The sequence below is a fragment of the Uloborus diversus genome, chromosome 3 (genome assembly GCF_026930045.1).
Source record: "Uloborus diversus isolate 005 chromosome 3, Udiv.v.3.1, whole genome shotgun sequence".
In the NCBI taxonomy this organism is placed as follows: Eukaryota; Metazoa; Arthropoda; class Arachnida; order Araneae; family Uloboridae; genus Uloborus; species Uloborus diversus.
Genome location: NC_072733.1, coordinates 162,606,211 through 162,624,488, shown reverse-complemented (window position 1 = coordinate 162,624,488; position 18,278 = coordinate 162,606,211). Strand labels below are relative to the sequence as shown.

The following is an 18,278-nucleotide window of genomic DNA, read 5'->3' as shown; positions in this document are numbered from 1 at the left end:
ATTTTTACTCATAGGTGTTACCAATGTTTTACTACGCAGCAAAGCAGTAAATTAAGTACATTTTGCTACTTTAATAGTTGAATCAAGTATCTTAATATTATTTTTAACTAAAATAACTTAATTTATTCACTATTTTTTTTTGATAATTCAGTTTTTAGACATATTTAGTGTTTAATCCAAGGGGAATTGAATACAGAACACCCCTCCCCTGATGACTTAACTTATATTCTTTAATAATATGTTGTAACTGGTGTCTGATTTCTCAAGTTTGACCAGTATTCTAGATTTACTATTTCACAATGCCGCCAGTTTAATTTGAAATTAGGGATTATACTAATAGCAGGCTTCAAAAAAAGGAGAAGGTTCTGAACTTGTTGGATTAGATTTTTCTTTGTACAATGTTCTATAAATATTCGAAGACACCTGTACCCAGGGGCGTGCACAGAGGAGGAGGGGTGAGAAAGAACAACTGTTGGTCTGGGCCTGAGAGTGAAGGGGGCCCAATATTTTTAAAACTAGGGATGAACTATAGGGGTAAACAATATGGAGAGGGAACCGCAAAAGTCATTTGTGACAAGCCCCAAAATTTCTGTGCAGGCCCCTGCCTGTACCGATCAGGAAAATTCTTCTTTTTTTTTTTTGAAACGGTATATTTCCCCGGCGGCCTAATGGTAATCAAGTTCAAGTTTGATGAAAATGAGGAAACTCTTCAAATATCATACTCGGAGAAAGCGATTTGTACTTTATTAACTTTGTTTGTACTCTCACTTAGTGAACCGGTATTTATGATTTTATTTTTTTGTTTAGTAGTTAGGGGGTGATCTAACTTTACTCTAAGGTTCCAAATCTTTGATTTAACCCTATTTGTTCTTTAAAGAAAAGTTATGGGTAAAAAACAATAAATTTCATGTAATATTTCCCTCATGATTGATTAAATATAAAAACCCATTGTTTAAAAAAATGCCATAAAACAAAGGTATGTGTTTTCTTTACTCATGGTTAAAGGAAGTACTAAAAACATTACTATTAAGTAACCATAATGAAAATTTTGAATCAAGGATTCTCTGAAGCAAACATAAAATTCATTCTAGTGAATTTTTTTATCTTCATCTATAATGGGAGCATTTGAAGAACCATGCGACTTTTATCACAAGTTACATGACACCTATTCTTGTGAAACACAAATTACAATTTTACACTTTATGATATTACAATTTATAATTTACAATTTTACGACTTGCAATTTACCGTTTATTTGTAGTTTGGGAAACCGTAAACATTTAAATGGTTCTAACTAAATACTGAATCTAATCTATACTTTTCATCAGAAATGAGTTGCACCAATTGTTGCATTTCTGCTAATGCTCGTTTGTTGTGAGGTTTAGTTCAAAGTTTAAAGGTTTCTAAATCAGATCGAACTATTACTTCAAGTCTTGACTCTGCTGAGAGCTACCTATACTCGTCCTTTCGCAAAGTTCTATTTTCCAAAAACCTTGACAGCTTTATCAAGGGTTGTGCGATACGTATTGATGTGAAATATAATTTACAATGTTACAATTTTAAAATTTACAATTCACAATTTTAAACTTAAAGCGATTTCTGTTGCTTTTTTAGTGACTCGTGCATTTGCTTTCAGAAAGCTAACTTTGATGAAGTCGAACTAATAATAAAGACAAAAAAATTTTGTACATAGTTGTGCATTTGAAAAAGCCTTTGTTCACTGTCGTCCGAAGTCTCCGAGACACTGTGGTCTATTTCTTTTTCTATAGTGCTCATCTTGTTTTCAGAATGTGCTCGACGTTTTCTTACTCGACACGCGTCTAAAAAAGGCTTCAACATCATGTTTCATACTCTATCCTACAAACTTATCTTATATTTACACCACTAAAAAGCAAAAAATAAATTACTTAAAAAAAAAAACACCTTCAAAAAATACCAAGGAACTGAAAAGCAAAAAATAACCGATTACACTTACCTACTATTTTGTACCCAAAACTAGAAATGAAATTTAGTAGTTTATAGGAGGCCCCGACTTCAAAAGGTTATTAAAAATCAAGAGATTGTATATTATTAGTTAGGTATTTAAAATAATTCATTGTACAGTAATTTAAATCAGTGTTTATTTTATGTTTAGCGTAGTTGATTTTTGTTCTGGAATTGAAAAATAAATTTCATTTCTAGTTTTGGGTACGAAATAGTATGTAAGTGTAATCGGTTATCTTTTGCTTTTTATTTCCTTGGTGTTTTTTGAAGGCTTTTTTTTTATTTAAAAGTAATTTATTATTTATCATTATTTTTCAGTTTTTCAAAATAGTCCAAAAAGCATATTCCAAACAAAATTTCATATTCTACCTAATTTGCTTGATTACTTAAGATTTATCGAGATAGTTTACGTACCATTGAAGCGATGCATAGTATAAAAATATCTTAACACTAGAATATTTAAATGACAAGAGAAAAAAAATAACTAAAGAAGTCCAAAAACACTTAGAGTAGGCATAAAATTGTGCTTATAGTACCTGCACTCTTTGTATCCCCAAAGACGATGCAGTCAGAGCAAGAAAAGAATACATATAAAATTATGAAAACAGATAACATTCATGTAACTCGGTGCTCTTATAAAAAAAAATTTAACGCCACATTTTCACCTTTCAAAGAACTTTTTTTTATGCTAATATAAGAAAAGAAGTCTCATGTATGAATGGTGGAAGAATTGATAAACATTAATTTTTATGACAGTCTTCATTATTAAAATATATTAAAAGAGTATTTTCATTTAAGTTTGTACTGTGGCTTTTAATTAAAATGATTTTTTTTTCTTTGGTAAAAAAAATGTATTCCTACAGGCATTAAACAGGAAAAATAATGTCTACAATGGAAAACATAATGATTTCCTTAAAATCTACTTGTCCTGTTTCTATAATTAATGTCACTGATACATTAGGTAAAATCTTTAAACAAAATATGTGTTGATCTTTTGACTTTTAAAGTTGAATAATGTACATCAGACGTATGATTCATTTGTAGATACTGCAAATTCTTTCCATGTTTAAGAATGTACGAGTTTAGTTTTACTTTTATTTTTTTTACTTATAGTAGATAGCTATGATTATGAGGAAAGTAATTTGCAAGAGTTTATTCTTGATTATTTGTAATTAATAATGTCTGAACGATCACAGTAAATTATTTCTTTGATTATTTATACCAAGACCCATTTACGTATACTATTTTTTATAATAGTTTTTTTTTATAAGATTTTCAAACAATATTCTCCAATAGAAATCTCTAAGTTTGAGGAAATGAAATTACAAGATTTTTTACTCTTAATTATTTAATTAATTATGAAGAAATTAGGTAAAAATATAAATATTAAACATTCCTTAACAACAAATTCCTAAAATAGAATTCTTTTTCTTAAAAAAAGCAATAAAAACCAAGTAAACCCGGTTTAAACCAAAAAAACCTGGTTTAAACCAAAAACGGTTTTATTGGGTTTTTTCAACAAAAAAAAAAAAAAAAAAGGTTTTCATACCAACCCTGCTTTCTGGAAAAACTTCTCATTTAGTTTTTACATTACCTTTTTTGTTTTACTTATCCTGAAATGTTACAATCATTATTCAGTCAATAACAGAATGTAGAAGATGTTCTCATTTTCTTTATAGTTTAAGGTCAAAATTGCGTTTTTAAAACTTCAATGTCAACACATTTCCAGCAGAGCTCCTAAACCTGGACCCTTCCTCTAAAAATAGCAAACATAGCCTAAAATGCATGCCTTAGGACATAATTTTAAAAGAATTCAGAAAGAGATTTTATAAAATTTCCCCTTCACTCAATGTTTCAAACAGCCCGTAATTGGGTAGCGTAAACTTCACATTAAAAAAAAAAAAAAATCTGGGGAGGGTCCCAAAACCCTACCCATTTTTCAAACGTCACCATGGGCACTTAAAATTTTGCCATTAGAATTGAACCGTTCTTTGTCCAAGAAGATAGCCTAAAATGAGCCTCAGTTTTGAAAATGATTTAGGTAGGGAAATCCTCATCCTTCTCCTACTGTTATCAAAAAAAAAAGCCAGAATACGGGTTTCAGGATATCAAGTCGGAAAACTTCCATGGGGGAGCTGACACTTTCGTGACGTAAGGGAATTCTTGATGGCACCAAATGTAGCCTATCATTGCATTTTTCAGTTCAGTTGAAATATTTCTGGAGTGAGTTCCTGAACATTTTCTATTCCCTTTTAGCGTCTTCAAACACAGCTAAAATTGTGTTTCTAACACTTCAATTATGAAAAACTGCCTTGAGGAGCACTTGACCCTCTAATGTCACTTAAAAAAGTTAAATATAATTTCAATTTTCAAAAAATCCGAGAGGAAAATCCATACACGCACACAGACACACAATCAACCTTTCCTCTCGCCTCCAGCATTAGCAAAAGTTGTGGTTGCCACCGTAGGTGAGGTTGACAAGTGCCCCCCCCCCCCTCCATTGCGCTTTCTAAAGTAAGTTATTCTTACAAATCGGTAATAAACAAAGAAATAAAATCCTGACTTATATCCCAGTCTAAAAACTGTTTTTTGTGATCAAAAAAAGTAATCCTGTAACTTCAAACTGTTGCTTTTCTCCAATTTGTCATTTAAAAGTAAATAAATAAAAACCTATCATTTTTTAAAACAATGGCGGGACAGGTTTGGAAACTCTAAACAAGTCACAATCAGTAGTACAACAAGGTATAAAACAAGGGGGGCAGGGGCTCATAGAGGGAAATGTCTGGGGTCCAAGAGGCAGAAGCAATGACACAACCATAAAATAATTTTAGGGGGGAGGGGCACAAGATTTCCTCATTTGAAATGGACGTCAATCATTCCATTTCTCTCTTTTTTTCCCAGCAATTTTTTCAATCATACCTAATGCATACATTGTATATGTAGAGCATGAGTGATAAAACTTCGGATTTTGGAAAGGGGTCGGTCAGTACTTGAAGATGGAGCACGTTAGAAATAGAGGGGTTCAGGGGTTCTCCCCGGGAAACATTTTCGAAACTCAACTCCTAAAAACGAAGTTTTTGACGATCTATGATAATGTTAAAGAGAGAAAAAAGTTTGAATACCCTCCCTGGAAATTTTTCAGAATTGATGTCTTTAAATCGCGATTACTTACCATATTTGTGGCCATTATGGAAAATAATATGACTCATAAATTGTATTTGATCAATTTTTCGATTTGATTTATATCTCCCTTACATCATTTTGAAATTGAAGTTCCAAAAACGCAATTGTAGACAATATTAGTTATGTCAGGGGAAAAGGAGTTACTAGGGCTCTCCACTGGAAACTCTTCGAAATTGAAGTCCTGGAGAGCGTTCTTCAATGATGGTACCGGAAGAGGTTCAGAGATTCCTTCCCCCTAAATTTTTCAAAATTGTAGTACTAAAAATTCAATTTTCATATTTTCTGAGAACTAGAGAAAGGGGAATAAGTGAAGGAGGAGGGCAGAGAACCAGTACACCTGAAATGTGTTTAAATGAAATGTTTGATGTTACAATTTTCAGATACATTTTATTAAAAGTGCTTGATGGAAACTATAAAACATTGTTGATACTTTTTCTACAATAATAAGCATAAAGTAACACTTTTAATCGTAAAAATGTATATGAAAAAGTGTTTCCCAGAATTTCACAAACATTTCGTGAGGCAAAATGGCATTAAATGGCTCTTTCTACCAGAAATAATGATAATACCGATTTTCTTGACTTAGGACTCATTCGAAAGCCCGCGAAAAATATCCCTCAAGTTGATTTACTTCCTTCGAATTTCAAAAAAAAAAGGCTGTAAATCACCAGGAAAAGAGTTATAAGCATTGTTAAGCCTAATGGAACATATATATCAAGTCGGAAATTTATCGTTTGCCAACGAGCTCAGTTTAAATTAATGTGAAATGTGAATAAAATCATTTTGGATCTGTTGCCATTTTTTTCTCGCCTGTGAACAAACAAAATTCTTGCTTTTGCTTTGAGGTAAAAATGTCCTCATTTGCCTATTTTTGGGTGTTTTTTTTTTTTTTTTTTTGTACTGCCAGCATAAGATAATCAAGGATTTTAGTTGCATTAATGGAGGGTTGCGTTTAATTTATTCATGACTTAAAGATTAACTGTTAACAAAATTTAAGAATCATTTTTTGACAGAAAATTTTAGTTATATGTTTTCTTCTATTATTTGAGCCCAGTTGTTGAACACGCATCACTTAAATTAACTTTTATTTTTGAGGCAGATCATGCAAAACTGCTAGAAGATAAATAAATCAAGTAATTTGCCACCCATAAAGTTAAAGTGAGTTTGTAGTTAAATTCCAAACTGGTTTTTGCATATCCAAACACTGATACACACTTTAAACTTTTTTTAACATTAAAGTAGTGCATCTTGTGGCACTGAAACATGTATAATTATATTCTAAATGCTTTTAAATAGCATAATTTGCCGCCCCTCAAATTAAACTGAATTTCTAGTTGAATTCCGAAGTATGTTTTGCATATTCAAACACTGGTAAAAACTCTAAATTATTATTTTTTTTAACATTAAAGCTGCATATCTTATGGCACTGAAATAGATATTAAAAACATTTTTTAAAAAAAGTTTCAATTTTGAAATTTGCCACCATAGGTGGCTGCCTAGGTCCCCTACCCCTACAGCCAGGCCTGCTGTGAGGCAGTGAAGTCCTGAATTAGATTATTTTCCTTTGTAAGAAGATTATGCAAAAAAAAAAAAATTACCATTTTTTAAATAGTTAACTTTTCACCATCTTTTGTATTAACTATTTTGTAGGAAAAGGGTGGCAAAGTGAGGGATCACACTGGGCAGCAGAAACTGTAGCTAAGCCACTGGTTGGGGCATAAGTCATGGCAACTATTTTTTTTTCTTGTAGATATTGTCGCCTCAGAGCAACAGTAAGATATCTAATCCCAGAAATAATGCTACGATATCTTACTGTTGTTCTGAGGCGAGGATATGTGAACAAATCACAAATGTATATGTGTCGTGAATAAGTTCTGCAGGCATAGTGTGTATGCAGAACAACAGACGGCTCAGTGATAGCTTGTAGCAGAGCAGCAAAGGCTATGAAATCAGTGAGGTGGTGAGTTTTGTGCAAGACTACATAAAACAGACAGTACGGCCGTTACTCCAAAGTTGAGGATGGGAAGAATAGAGCACCCCACCTTTGACCCTCTGACTTTGATCTTATTCCCAAGATTAAGGAACCAATACATGGTAGGCGGTTTGCAACACGAGAGGACATTGCTAACGCTGAGTCTCAGCAGGTGACCCAATTCACAAGTGGTGCGGCAAATGCTGAGGCTAATGGTATTCAGCGCCTTCCACATTGTTGATAACATATGGTGACAGTAGTAGGGGATTACATTGAGGGTCTTTAGTCCCAGGTTTGTGATGTCAAATTTGTGTGTACTGTGTTGTCATTCTTTTGCACCATAAAGGCCATATTGCTCTGTATGCTACCATAATAAGTTATTTCAATGCTATTCATTGTCCACACATGCAGTTAACATCTTGTCCTTTCGTCTGTATATGTCACATTTTCCAACCGGACTGGCATCTTCAACAAAAAATGGTTGGCATGACTTTTGCACCAGCCTTCACATCTTTTCTTACACAGATAACCTAAACATTGCAACTAAAGGTGCAAACTTTTTCTGGACATTTTTAAAAAATTATGATGCCTAAAATTTTTGAAAGGAAAACAGAAATAAAACTTCACTGGTCCGATGGACCACTAAAATTTATATTTTGCTGGTCCAATGAATGATTTTGTGGTCCTGGACCAGTACACCACTGTTAAATTTGAACCTGTAGTACTAGCAATACAGAAACAAATTACAGTCATGCATTCGAAAATGAAGCTAAAATGATGAAGCTAATGATGTCAACTTGAAATAGAAACTGTACAAAAATATTTTCCTTAATTGTTCACGAATAAAAATGCACAGAAAAAACAGGCATTTAATAATAAACAACTTGCGTCCCGAGCATACAATTATATAGTAAGCCCAGGGGCGTGCACAAAAATTTTGGGGCCCATCACAAATTACTTTTCCGGACTCCCCTCCATATTTTTATCCCTATATTTCACGCCCACCTTTTAAAATATTGGGACCCCCCTTCAAGCTCTGGCCAACAGGTGTCCCTTCTCCTTCCCCTATGAACGCCCGAGTAAGCCAAACTTTGATAACTTGGAAAGATCTGTGAAACCGGTAGAAAAAATGTAATTATGTTAATATTTTCTGCAGTTTTGTAGGAAAAATATGTATACTGCAGCAAACTGTGGCTTTCAACTAATGAAATGTTCCATCTCATGGATCAAAAATAACATTTTAAAGTTAATTATGCTAAAATTTTACAAAAGATCAAGATAAATGAGGAAAAGAACTTGAATTTCAGGACAAAATCAAGACAAGCTTCTAAAAATCAGGAAAATCCTGATAAAATTCGGACATATGAACATCTGAGTTCAGCAAAAATTATTTTGAAATATGATTAAAAAGCTATTACACAGGCCCAGATCTATAAACTTCGCCCTCCCCCTTCAAAAAATCAGCAGGGCCCCTAACTGCCTACTGGATGTCTATGCCACTGAGAGCCACGGGACCCTTTAGTACAGTGGGGTGCACCACACTTTAGCAGAGGCGTGCACAGAGATTCAGTAATGGGAGCACCTGTTGGTCTTGACCACTGCATCCAGGCCGTCATTTAAGGTAGTCAGGGGGAGGGCAATTACCACTCAATTCCTCCCCCTCCCGCAATGACACTACTGCATCTTAAATTATTGTTTTCTATGGTTTTTGCTTTTTCTTCATTTTCATTTATTTTATTTTTTTTGCTTCTCTTTCTTTCTTCCTTTGAGGTAATGGGGTACCACGGTACCCCTGGTGACCCCCGTGCACACGCCTATGCACTTTAGTGCACTGCAGGGTCTGCAGGTACGTAGATCCGGGCAAGCGTGTACACTATTGATCTATCGGGTTTATTCTTTCATATTATAAGCCAAAAAATATTCTTGAATCAAGGGGAAAAAGCTGTTAGAAATACATAACAAAATTTAGTGTACAAATACTGATGGAAAGGACAAAAAAAATTTGGAAGTGATTAGTAAAGCAAATAAACCTCATCATAAAACATTTTCATCAAAAACTCAAAGTTAAATACAGTCAACTCTCAATAATCTGAAGTCCCAAGGAACCGGCTAAAACCTTCAAGTTATTTGTAGTTCAAATTGTGAGAAGTTCCCACCATGATCTCAAGAGTTTGAGACCCAATAAAAACTTGAAGATAAAGGAATATATTCGAGGTATATAAGGCTTCTAGTTATCAAAATGTAACAGTATTACTCAGGGTCGTATTCAAGGGGAGGGTTTTTGGGGTTAAACACCTCTTATTTTGGAAAAAATAATTAAAAAATTAATGAAAAAAGAGCATATTTAACCAAAAATTTACTTTAATGTTGAAAAGAAAATTTGAGTGCAGAATTTAAAAAAAAAACATTATCTTTTAAGTTTCCCGGCAGTTTATGATTGTCCTCTCTTTATCAATAAAAATCACATTTTAGAAAAACAGTGATAGAGCAACCGTTACATAGGCTGTCATTACAAAGCATTCACTATTTAATATAGCTTCTCATATGGAGGTTATGATAAGTTGGACGTTTCACAAGTGGCCTTTACGAAGATCCATGGTGATTGTGTTTGGTAATGTAATTTGCATCTGCAATGAACCCCTCCCTATTTAGTTTGCCAAGCATTATCTTAGAATGTAAAACCAGAAAACATATTCCAAAAAAGAATTTCTGAAACTTTTTTAGCACTTGTTGCAATAAACCGCACAGTAAACATAATAAGATTTGAATCTAAACACAGGGTTGTAAGTTTCGGCCAGCGGTGGTTTTAACCATGGATAAAAACAGTTTAAACCTGCCGGGATGAAATCAGTTTTATCCAGTTTTGGCCACCTAGATAATTATCAAATTTTAAATGAAAACCAAATAATTTATTAAAAAGAAATGCAAAACAAAGCATAATCAATCACCTCTCATTATTTATCTAGTATGTTTTACATTTTGTAGAAATTACAGCATGTTTAGAAGATAAGGTTTACATGAAAAATATGCAGTAACATTTAAAAAATAATAGAGTGAAACATTGTAAGTCGAATAGATAGATTTTAATTCTCACACACAAATGTACAAATATTTGAAAATATTTCAAGTAATTTTGAAGAATTAATGAGAGAAAAAAAAACTTCTTTTAGAAACATTAGGCATTTTTTTTAAACAAAACTAAAGGCACAGGGAGAAAACACTTTTGAAAATTAAAAAGCAACACTGCTGAAAAGTTACTATATTTATGCTACAGGCTGTTTTGTATTCCTTATGTCTTTTGTTTTAGTTGTGAGCAATTTCAGTTTTTAATTTTGAAGAAAGTTGAAATTTGTTCACTACTATTGTTATAATAATGTAAATTACTTCACTAATATTATTATATTTAATTAACTAAAATTGCTGTGCTTAATTAAAAAACTTCCAACAGATTTATTAGTTGCAAAACACACATCTCTCACATACATACAAATTAGAAGTGTATTTTCATGTAATTCAGTTTTGGCCAGTTCTAAGGTGGTTAAATCCAGTTTTGGCCGGTTTTAACCGTTGGCCTGGATAAAATCAGTTTTGTTCGGCCAAAACTACAACCCTGCAAAGCAGTAAAATGAATAAATACTGAGATTACTAGTGTAGCCAGAACTTACTTTCTATCTTTTAGGTGGGGTTCATAACGGTCCTTACATGTACAGTACAACCTTGTTTATCCGAACTAACTTGGACCAAAGGCAATCCGAATAAATGAAAATACGGATACTATGAGTAATAAGCAAAAACATTGCTAAATGAGCACTCATTAAAGAAAAAAATAATGCTTTCTCACCAGTGGCGTAGCTAGACCCGACTTTCGGGGGGGGTTACTTCTTTTATCTCTCTCTCTCTCTCTCTCTCTCTCTATATATATATAGATATATATATATATATATATGTGTGTGTGTGTGTGTGTATAATCGCTTGGAATTTTTTCCTTTTCTTTTTTTTTCTCTTCTCTCTTTTTTTTCTCTTTTTTTTGAGACTAACTTTTCGGGGGGGGTTTTGTCCCCAAAACCCCCCCCCTTAGCTACGCCCCTGTTTCTCACAAATACTTAATCATTCATAGTTCAGCTGCAGTGGTGTCGGTTTGACGAGTTAAAGAATGCCAATTTTTTTGTTAAATTAGTACTATACTGCATTTGTATGTTCTGTGTCTGTTCTTGCAATCATAATTTAAAATTGTTATTTAAGTAAATATATGTTCTTTAGCACTACAAATTTCATACCGATAGGCAGCGCTCCTTAAACCAGGAGGGGCAACCCTAAGGTTAGGCCCCTTAAGGACGTGGGTCCTCCCACATTGCGGTGTCTGCAGATCCAGGTCTGGATTTATTTATCTATTTATTTTGGAAAACACCAAAAAAAGCATGTGTATAGCTTTTAAAATGTAATTCTGTAAAGTTCTATTTGTTTGTTTTTTCACGAAAGTAGTAAAAACTCCTCCCTCATTTTGTACTTCAACACTCGCCGACAGTGGTGGCCACCAAGTTTTTTGGGTCTAGTGGCCACTGGCTACTTAGATATTTTCTGAATCTTAACCTTTACTGTGTCCCTCATTGTGACCAAAAAACAAAAATGAATAATTTGCCATACTGTTACGCTTTCCCAGCAATGCAATAAAGAATTCAAAAAATTGAAACTAAAACCCTTCCCTTTATGAAATCCTGGACACGGGCCTGGTATACTACATGTCATCGCAGACAACAAAAAACAGTTTAAAAAAACAACAATAATCATTAGCAAAAAAAAAAAATAATAATAATAATAAAATAAATAAGGACTTTGTTTTCTCTATTTGTCAGTCATTTATAAATAAAATGAACATACAAAACATTAAACTCTTCAAAACACCACTCATAAATTTCCGAACTTAAAAATTTATCTCAATCCATATCTGAAATCTAATAACAAACAAATTTATTTCAGACAAACCATGGAACACTTTTTGTTTAACTGCAGTTACTTCACTGCATGAGAAATATTACGTGCATGCACCAGGCCGAAGAGGTAAAATCAAAATGCCATCAATAAATAAGTATCTTGCCTCAACTTACCACTGATTTCAACTGTATTTCAAAAATTAGTATTATGTTTTAAACATTTTTCAAAAAATATAAATTACAAATATATGATGAGTGAGAAGAAAAGCTTAGTAAGTATTCCATTCATATCATATGCATTTGTTTCCTAGTTTTTATCAGTCACTGGATTTTTCCTTTTTCAAATTAACTGATTCTATAAATCAATTCTGAGAACTCATTTCTAGAAATGTAGAGAAATAGAATTGATTCAACGTTTTATTGCTGCGCAGCATTAAGCGAAAAATAAGCATTTAAAAAGCAAGCAAAGAAATTACTGTGGGACACATTTTACTTAGGTTAGGAAACTTTGATCAGCTAGCCATAACGATATGCTTTAGACGTGAATATTTTAATTACACCATCGCAATCTCCATCTGCCCCCGATCTCAATGAAAAATACTCATGAGAAATTTCAGCAGTTATACAAGACAAAAACTTTCTCAATCAAATAACCAAAACAAAAAAAGAAAGCATGAGAGTAGCATAGAAAGCAATAGTGAGTGAAACATTGCAGCCAACATTTCGTTTCGTTTTGAATGCAACAAAAGTAATTAAATTTTTGAAACATATATCAGTACAAAAGAGTAACATATATGTATTTTTTCTTTGAATAGATATGGCATTTTTGAATTATTTCTGTCTAATTTTGGATGCACAAAATTCTTAATCAGACGGAACCGGCAGCATTTATGTAAACAAACTTAGAAACAAAACGTGACATTTAAAACAAAGAATAACAACATGCACTACTCACTTGCAGCATTCCTTCCACTGATCAATCTCAGGAGAATTATAATCGTTGTTATAACTGCAATATTTACTTGAAGCTACCGCACTCAGTCTTTCGACATGCGCCCAGTACAGATCACTGGTAACAGCAAAAAGTGGTAAGAGATCATTTAGTCCCATTTATCTCGTTGCCAGGTTTGTTGAAAAGTTTCCGATCAGCAGACCTAAAAAAGAAAAAAAAGAAATACGCAAACATAAAACAATAATATCATTTTCAGAAGGATTGAAAACATTTGATTTACATCTAAATTTTACATAAGTTGAAAAAGCATTAAATAACACTGAATTAAAGACATTAATGTATTGGAAAGGGTTCAAAGGCGGGCTACAAGGCTAATAGGTGGACTTTCTCACTTAGACTATGATTCCAGGCTGGGAAGGCTAAAAATGTACAGTCTTGAGCAAAGAAGAGACCGAGGGGACTTGATTCAGCGGTTTAAATTTATTAAAACGAAAGATGTTACGGGGCTAAAGTTTAGCACTGAAAACAGGACAAGGGGTAATAGTTTTAAGCTATTTAAATCTCAGGCTAACATGGATATTAGGAAAAATTATTATTTTAGCAGGGTAGTGGAACCTTGGAACAGCTTACCGGAAGAGGTGGCAATGAGCAAAGGAGTAGACAGTTTTAAGAGGGCCACTGATCTTCACTTGGGATTGTAAATTGACTAGGACCAGTCTAGCTGGGCCCAGAGCCTGTTGCTGGTCGTCACTTTTGTATTTGTATTTGTATTTGAATAGAAACTTCCTAAACTCAAATAGATAGATGGGGCATAGTAAATGGAGGTGCTACCCATGCCGAAGGTGTTCACATACCAGGACTTTCTTTGGTCCCCAATAAAAAAGGGGTTTTTGGGACTTCTGTTAAACAATTTTTAGTCACGGACCTTTCCCAACCCCCTCTGCTTTTTATCTAACATCTCCAATGATAGTTTTAAAACGGGCTTTTACAAGGGTACCCACCTGGGGAGGGGGGGCCATTGCATTGAAATTTTTAGGGAGTTGTTTCAAGGGATATTTTTCTTTTGGGGGGATTTTGCTCTTGGGGGAGCATCTTCCGGATATTTAGGGGGTGCATCCTTGTTCTTAGGAGCGTGGGCACCCCTGGTATTTAGAAAGTAGAACTCCCTCTTTTATAACCTCACATTCACCGAATATCACCATCAACCTTTATTCAACTCAGACTCAGATATAGGTTTAAATTGTCAATAATGTAAAAAAAAAAATCCAGGGAGAGCCCCCAAACCCATTTCTCTCCTCTAAGCGTTACTAAAACTTGAAAGTACATTTCTAGTTATGAGAACAGTGAAACTTCGGTGAGTCGAAAACTTCGATTAGTCGAAGTGAATATTTTCCCGTCTAACTGAATGGAGAACTATTGTTATTTATTTTCGATAAGACGAATTTCGTTGAGTCGAAATATTCGATGAGTCAAATTTTATTTCTTGATTATCGTCAAACTTTCCTTATTAACTTAATTCTATAGGTCGAAATTTTTTCTTTTTTTTCTTCTTTCGAAAAAGTATGATCAAAAAGAAAGAAATCGGCGCCATTGCGTTGCATCAAAAGGCGTCTAGACAAAGTAGATCAAATAAATCAATTAAGTCGATATTAGCACATAATTTGGCAAGTTGGTTTTTTTTTTTTTTTTCGAATTATTGTTTGCTTCATTTCCTTCCATAGAAAAGAAAAATCTGCTCATGGGGGAAACCAAGGCTTTGATTAAGGACAGCCCGAAAATGGGACTTAAAAATGACAGAGAGGGGGATAATTGGGATTATGGAATAATTCCACTTTTTAGTGAAAACGAGAGAGGGAGGGTTATTGACTATTTTTGGGATTTTTGCGGTATTCTACAAAGCGACTGGTCTTTCCAAGACTGACTTTTTTCTTTCGTTTTTATAAAAGGCAAATGTTTGTTTTGCCGTTTCATTGATTTCTGAACGTTTGGAATTGAACTTTAAAATAGACTAATAGAATAATTAAAATTAAGCTACCAAAAAAAAGTTGAATTTATTCGATTGCAGCGTAACAAAGAAGAGGGAAATTTCATTAAAGTTTGATGTGCCTCTAAGTTTTCAACAATTTTAAAAAATCGAAAAAAAAAAAAAGGTTTCGATTGGCGGTGCTCTCTCTCATATGCTTTTCCTCCCGCTTTTGATGCTTTTATAAGTATTCAAGGACTATTTAACGAAAGAACAAATTTCTGCTGAAAGCAATGTTTGATAGCAGATTTTTATTTTTTTTTTTTTTAATACGTTTTTTCCCTGGTAAGTAAAAATTGTTACATCTAACATAAAGTTATAAATTTGTTTTCCAACCTATTCAAACTCTAGAATTCCTAGCATCATATTATACATTGATTAGGTCAAGTAATACATTGTCGCCTCAGACCAACATTAAGACCAACACGTACATTCAAAATGTTTCATCAGATCAGCATATTCTTTGGAGGAAAAATAACTAAAATTATCTAAAAGTAAAAAATAATGACAACGAAAATGAATCAAAATTTTTTATTCAGGTGTAGATGTATAAAGCAATTACAGTTCATTTTGTAAGATATTTCTCAGTTGCCGAATGGTAAGATATGTTTTCTATTCCAAAAATCGCAGGTTCCATTTCAGCATGTCAAAAAATTAAGTTATTAAATTTTTCCAGCTACAGCACTAGTATAGTATTACCAATAGACCATATATAACGAAAGAAGTAACAACAAATATATCGGTAGCTCAGCCAGAGCTCCGAATAACTGAATTTTTAAAAAAGACTTACCTAAAAAAATACCAGAGAGCTTCAAAATTATTCAACAGTACCGATGAGGACAGAAAAAAAAAAAAAAAACGCAGCACTTTTTTGAATGGGGAAAAAACTAGGCAGTAATAGATCAGTAAAAGATAAAGCCATAAGATGGTAGTTGATAGGGATGTTATAGAAGACAAGGTTTGCCAGAAATGTGATAAAAGGTATTTTTAGAAATAATTTTGGCGACAGAAAGCTTGAGAAGGATTTTAGCAGGTTCGGGCGACAGAAAGTGAACTGTCCAAACATTTTGTTAGTAATCCAAAAATGTTACACAAAACATTACTAATGGATGCATTGGAAAATTGCAAATGAACTGCCACGATTAAAGAACTAGTATGTTGTGGCCATCCGAAAACTTTCTTCTATACCTTTCTTATGAATTCTGATCCCTCCCCATGCTTGACGAGAAAACAATATTCCCAGCAAAAATAAAATTACTCACACAAAAACTAGACAATCATCCCAAGTTCCGAATTATAGCAAATGCAAAGCAAACAGTGAAAATTGAAAGTTATTTTAAAAGCCTTGCTTAAATTAATTACAACTATTTTATTTAATAGCAAAGATGGCAACAGTTAAGAGCCATTGTCTGTAAGAATCAGGCAGTTTACGGCATTTGTGATTGTTGACATTTTTAATTTTTCTTATTTTCACATATGTTGTTCCTTATCATGAATGTAATGTTTGTGCCAAATATGAGCTTTGTCGGCCTTACCGTTTTTGGGAAATTAAATTTTTAAATTTAGGGGGCGTGGCACATTTTTGCGTGTTTTTCAAATTCGCAGATTTTAAAGTTATTGTTGCCTTAAGTGCCCCTATAATGACATGGATTTTTAAATTCTATACTATTATATGGTCTTCTTAGATACTATTACAGCTGTCAAATCGGTGTCACTACGAGGGCGCCGGCCACAAACTCCGTTTAAAAAGTGACTGAAAATGAATTTTTTACTACATTCAATGCCAATTTTCTCAAAGCGCTTTCATGATGACACCAACGTTTTTACATAAATTCCTAGCTGCACTTGCATACATCAAAAATATGTAATAAAATTGGTGTCACTATAAGTGCGCCAGAAGATATTGGAACTTTTATGTAATAAATTTCACAAAAATGCAAATGTTTAAAACCTAACTACTACTCTCGCCCTCATAGCAGAGATCTGAAACCAATTAAGTTTGATAACCAACATGTTCGTCTAACATATGAACTAAAAAAATCGGTGTCACTCCTATTAGTTTTGGAAATATAATCATTCGAAATTAGTATGTTATGGAGTTATTTAAAAAAACACTTTTCTAATTGGAATGGCTTTTTGCACGGTTTGTTTTAAACTTTAATATAAAATTGCAGCAGTGACACCTAAAATAATATGTTTCTAATGCTTTTTATATAAAAAAAAGCTTTATAAAAAGCATTAGAAACACAGTAAATCGATATAGGTACAGATGGACGTATCGTGTAATGTGCATTATAGACTAAAGTAGTCGTACTAATATTCATACTTTTTTAATCATACTAATTTTTTATCTGTTACTTATATTAAAAATGCAACTATTTATAACAATGTCTTAAATAGTTATGAACATAGTGTATTATTATATAGCGAGCATTCAGAATCTGAAACATAATTTGAGAATGATGTAGAATAAAACAAAGAAAACAGAAAATATCAAATCAACCAATTTCAGAAAGACGGGCAACTCTTGTTGAAATCTTGTAATTTTATAGCATAAAAGCAAGGGAATACATGGTATCCCGGAGAAATAGTAGAAGTTGACTATTTGTAAGTAAAGGTCAAATGCATGGCAAGAAGGAATAGAATAAATAAATTTATTTGACTGGAAAAAAGGCGAGTATTATCTAAACATATTATACACAATAGATCCACCTGTACCTATATCAAAACGAGCATTTTCTATTCAAGATAAAGAAGTTCTTACTGCCCAAAGCTGTTTATGTTAAACATTACTTCTTTGTAATAAATTAAAAATAAATATGGTCAAAAACACCATCTGGATGTGATAAGATTAAATTAATAAAATACATAAATAAACAAACAGAATAAATTTTTAAAAAAATGAAAAAAAAAAAAAATACATCACAACATACTAACTTCGAATGATTATATTTCCAAAAGAAGTAGGAGTAATGTTTAACATAAACAGCTTTGGGCAGTAAGAACTTCTTTATCTTGAATAGAAAATGCTCGTTTTGATATAGGTACAGGTGGATCTATTGTGTATAATATGTTTAGATAATACTCGCCTTTTTTCCAGTCAAATAAATTTATTTATTCTATTCCTTCTTGCCATGCATTTGACCTTTACTTACAAATAGTCAACTTCTACTATTTCTCCGGGATACCATGTATTCCCTTGCTTTTATGCTATAAAATTACAAGATTTCAACA

The 18,278-nt window shown here is 32.9% G+C and overlaps 1 protein-coding gene across 1 annotated transcript in view; it reads right to left on the bottom strand.

Moving 5' to 3' along the window:
- Positions 1-18,278, bottom strand: part of LOC129219238 (focal adhesion kinase 1-like) — a 246,263-nt gene that overhangs the window by 206,601 nt on the left and 21,384 nt on the right. Inside the window, exon 2 of the mRNA XM_054853564.1 lies at positions 13,025-13,223. Coding sequence (XP_054709539.1) covers positions 13,025-13,179 — 155 coding nt within the window. The 5' untranslated portion in view covers positions 13,180-13,223. The remainder of the gene's footprint in view (positions 1-13,024; positions 13,224-18,278) is intronic.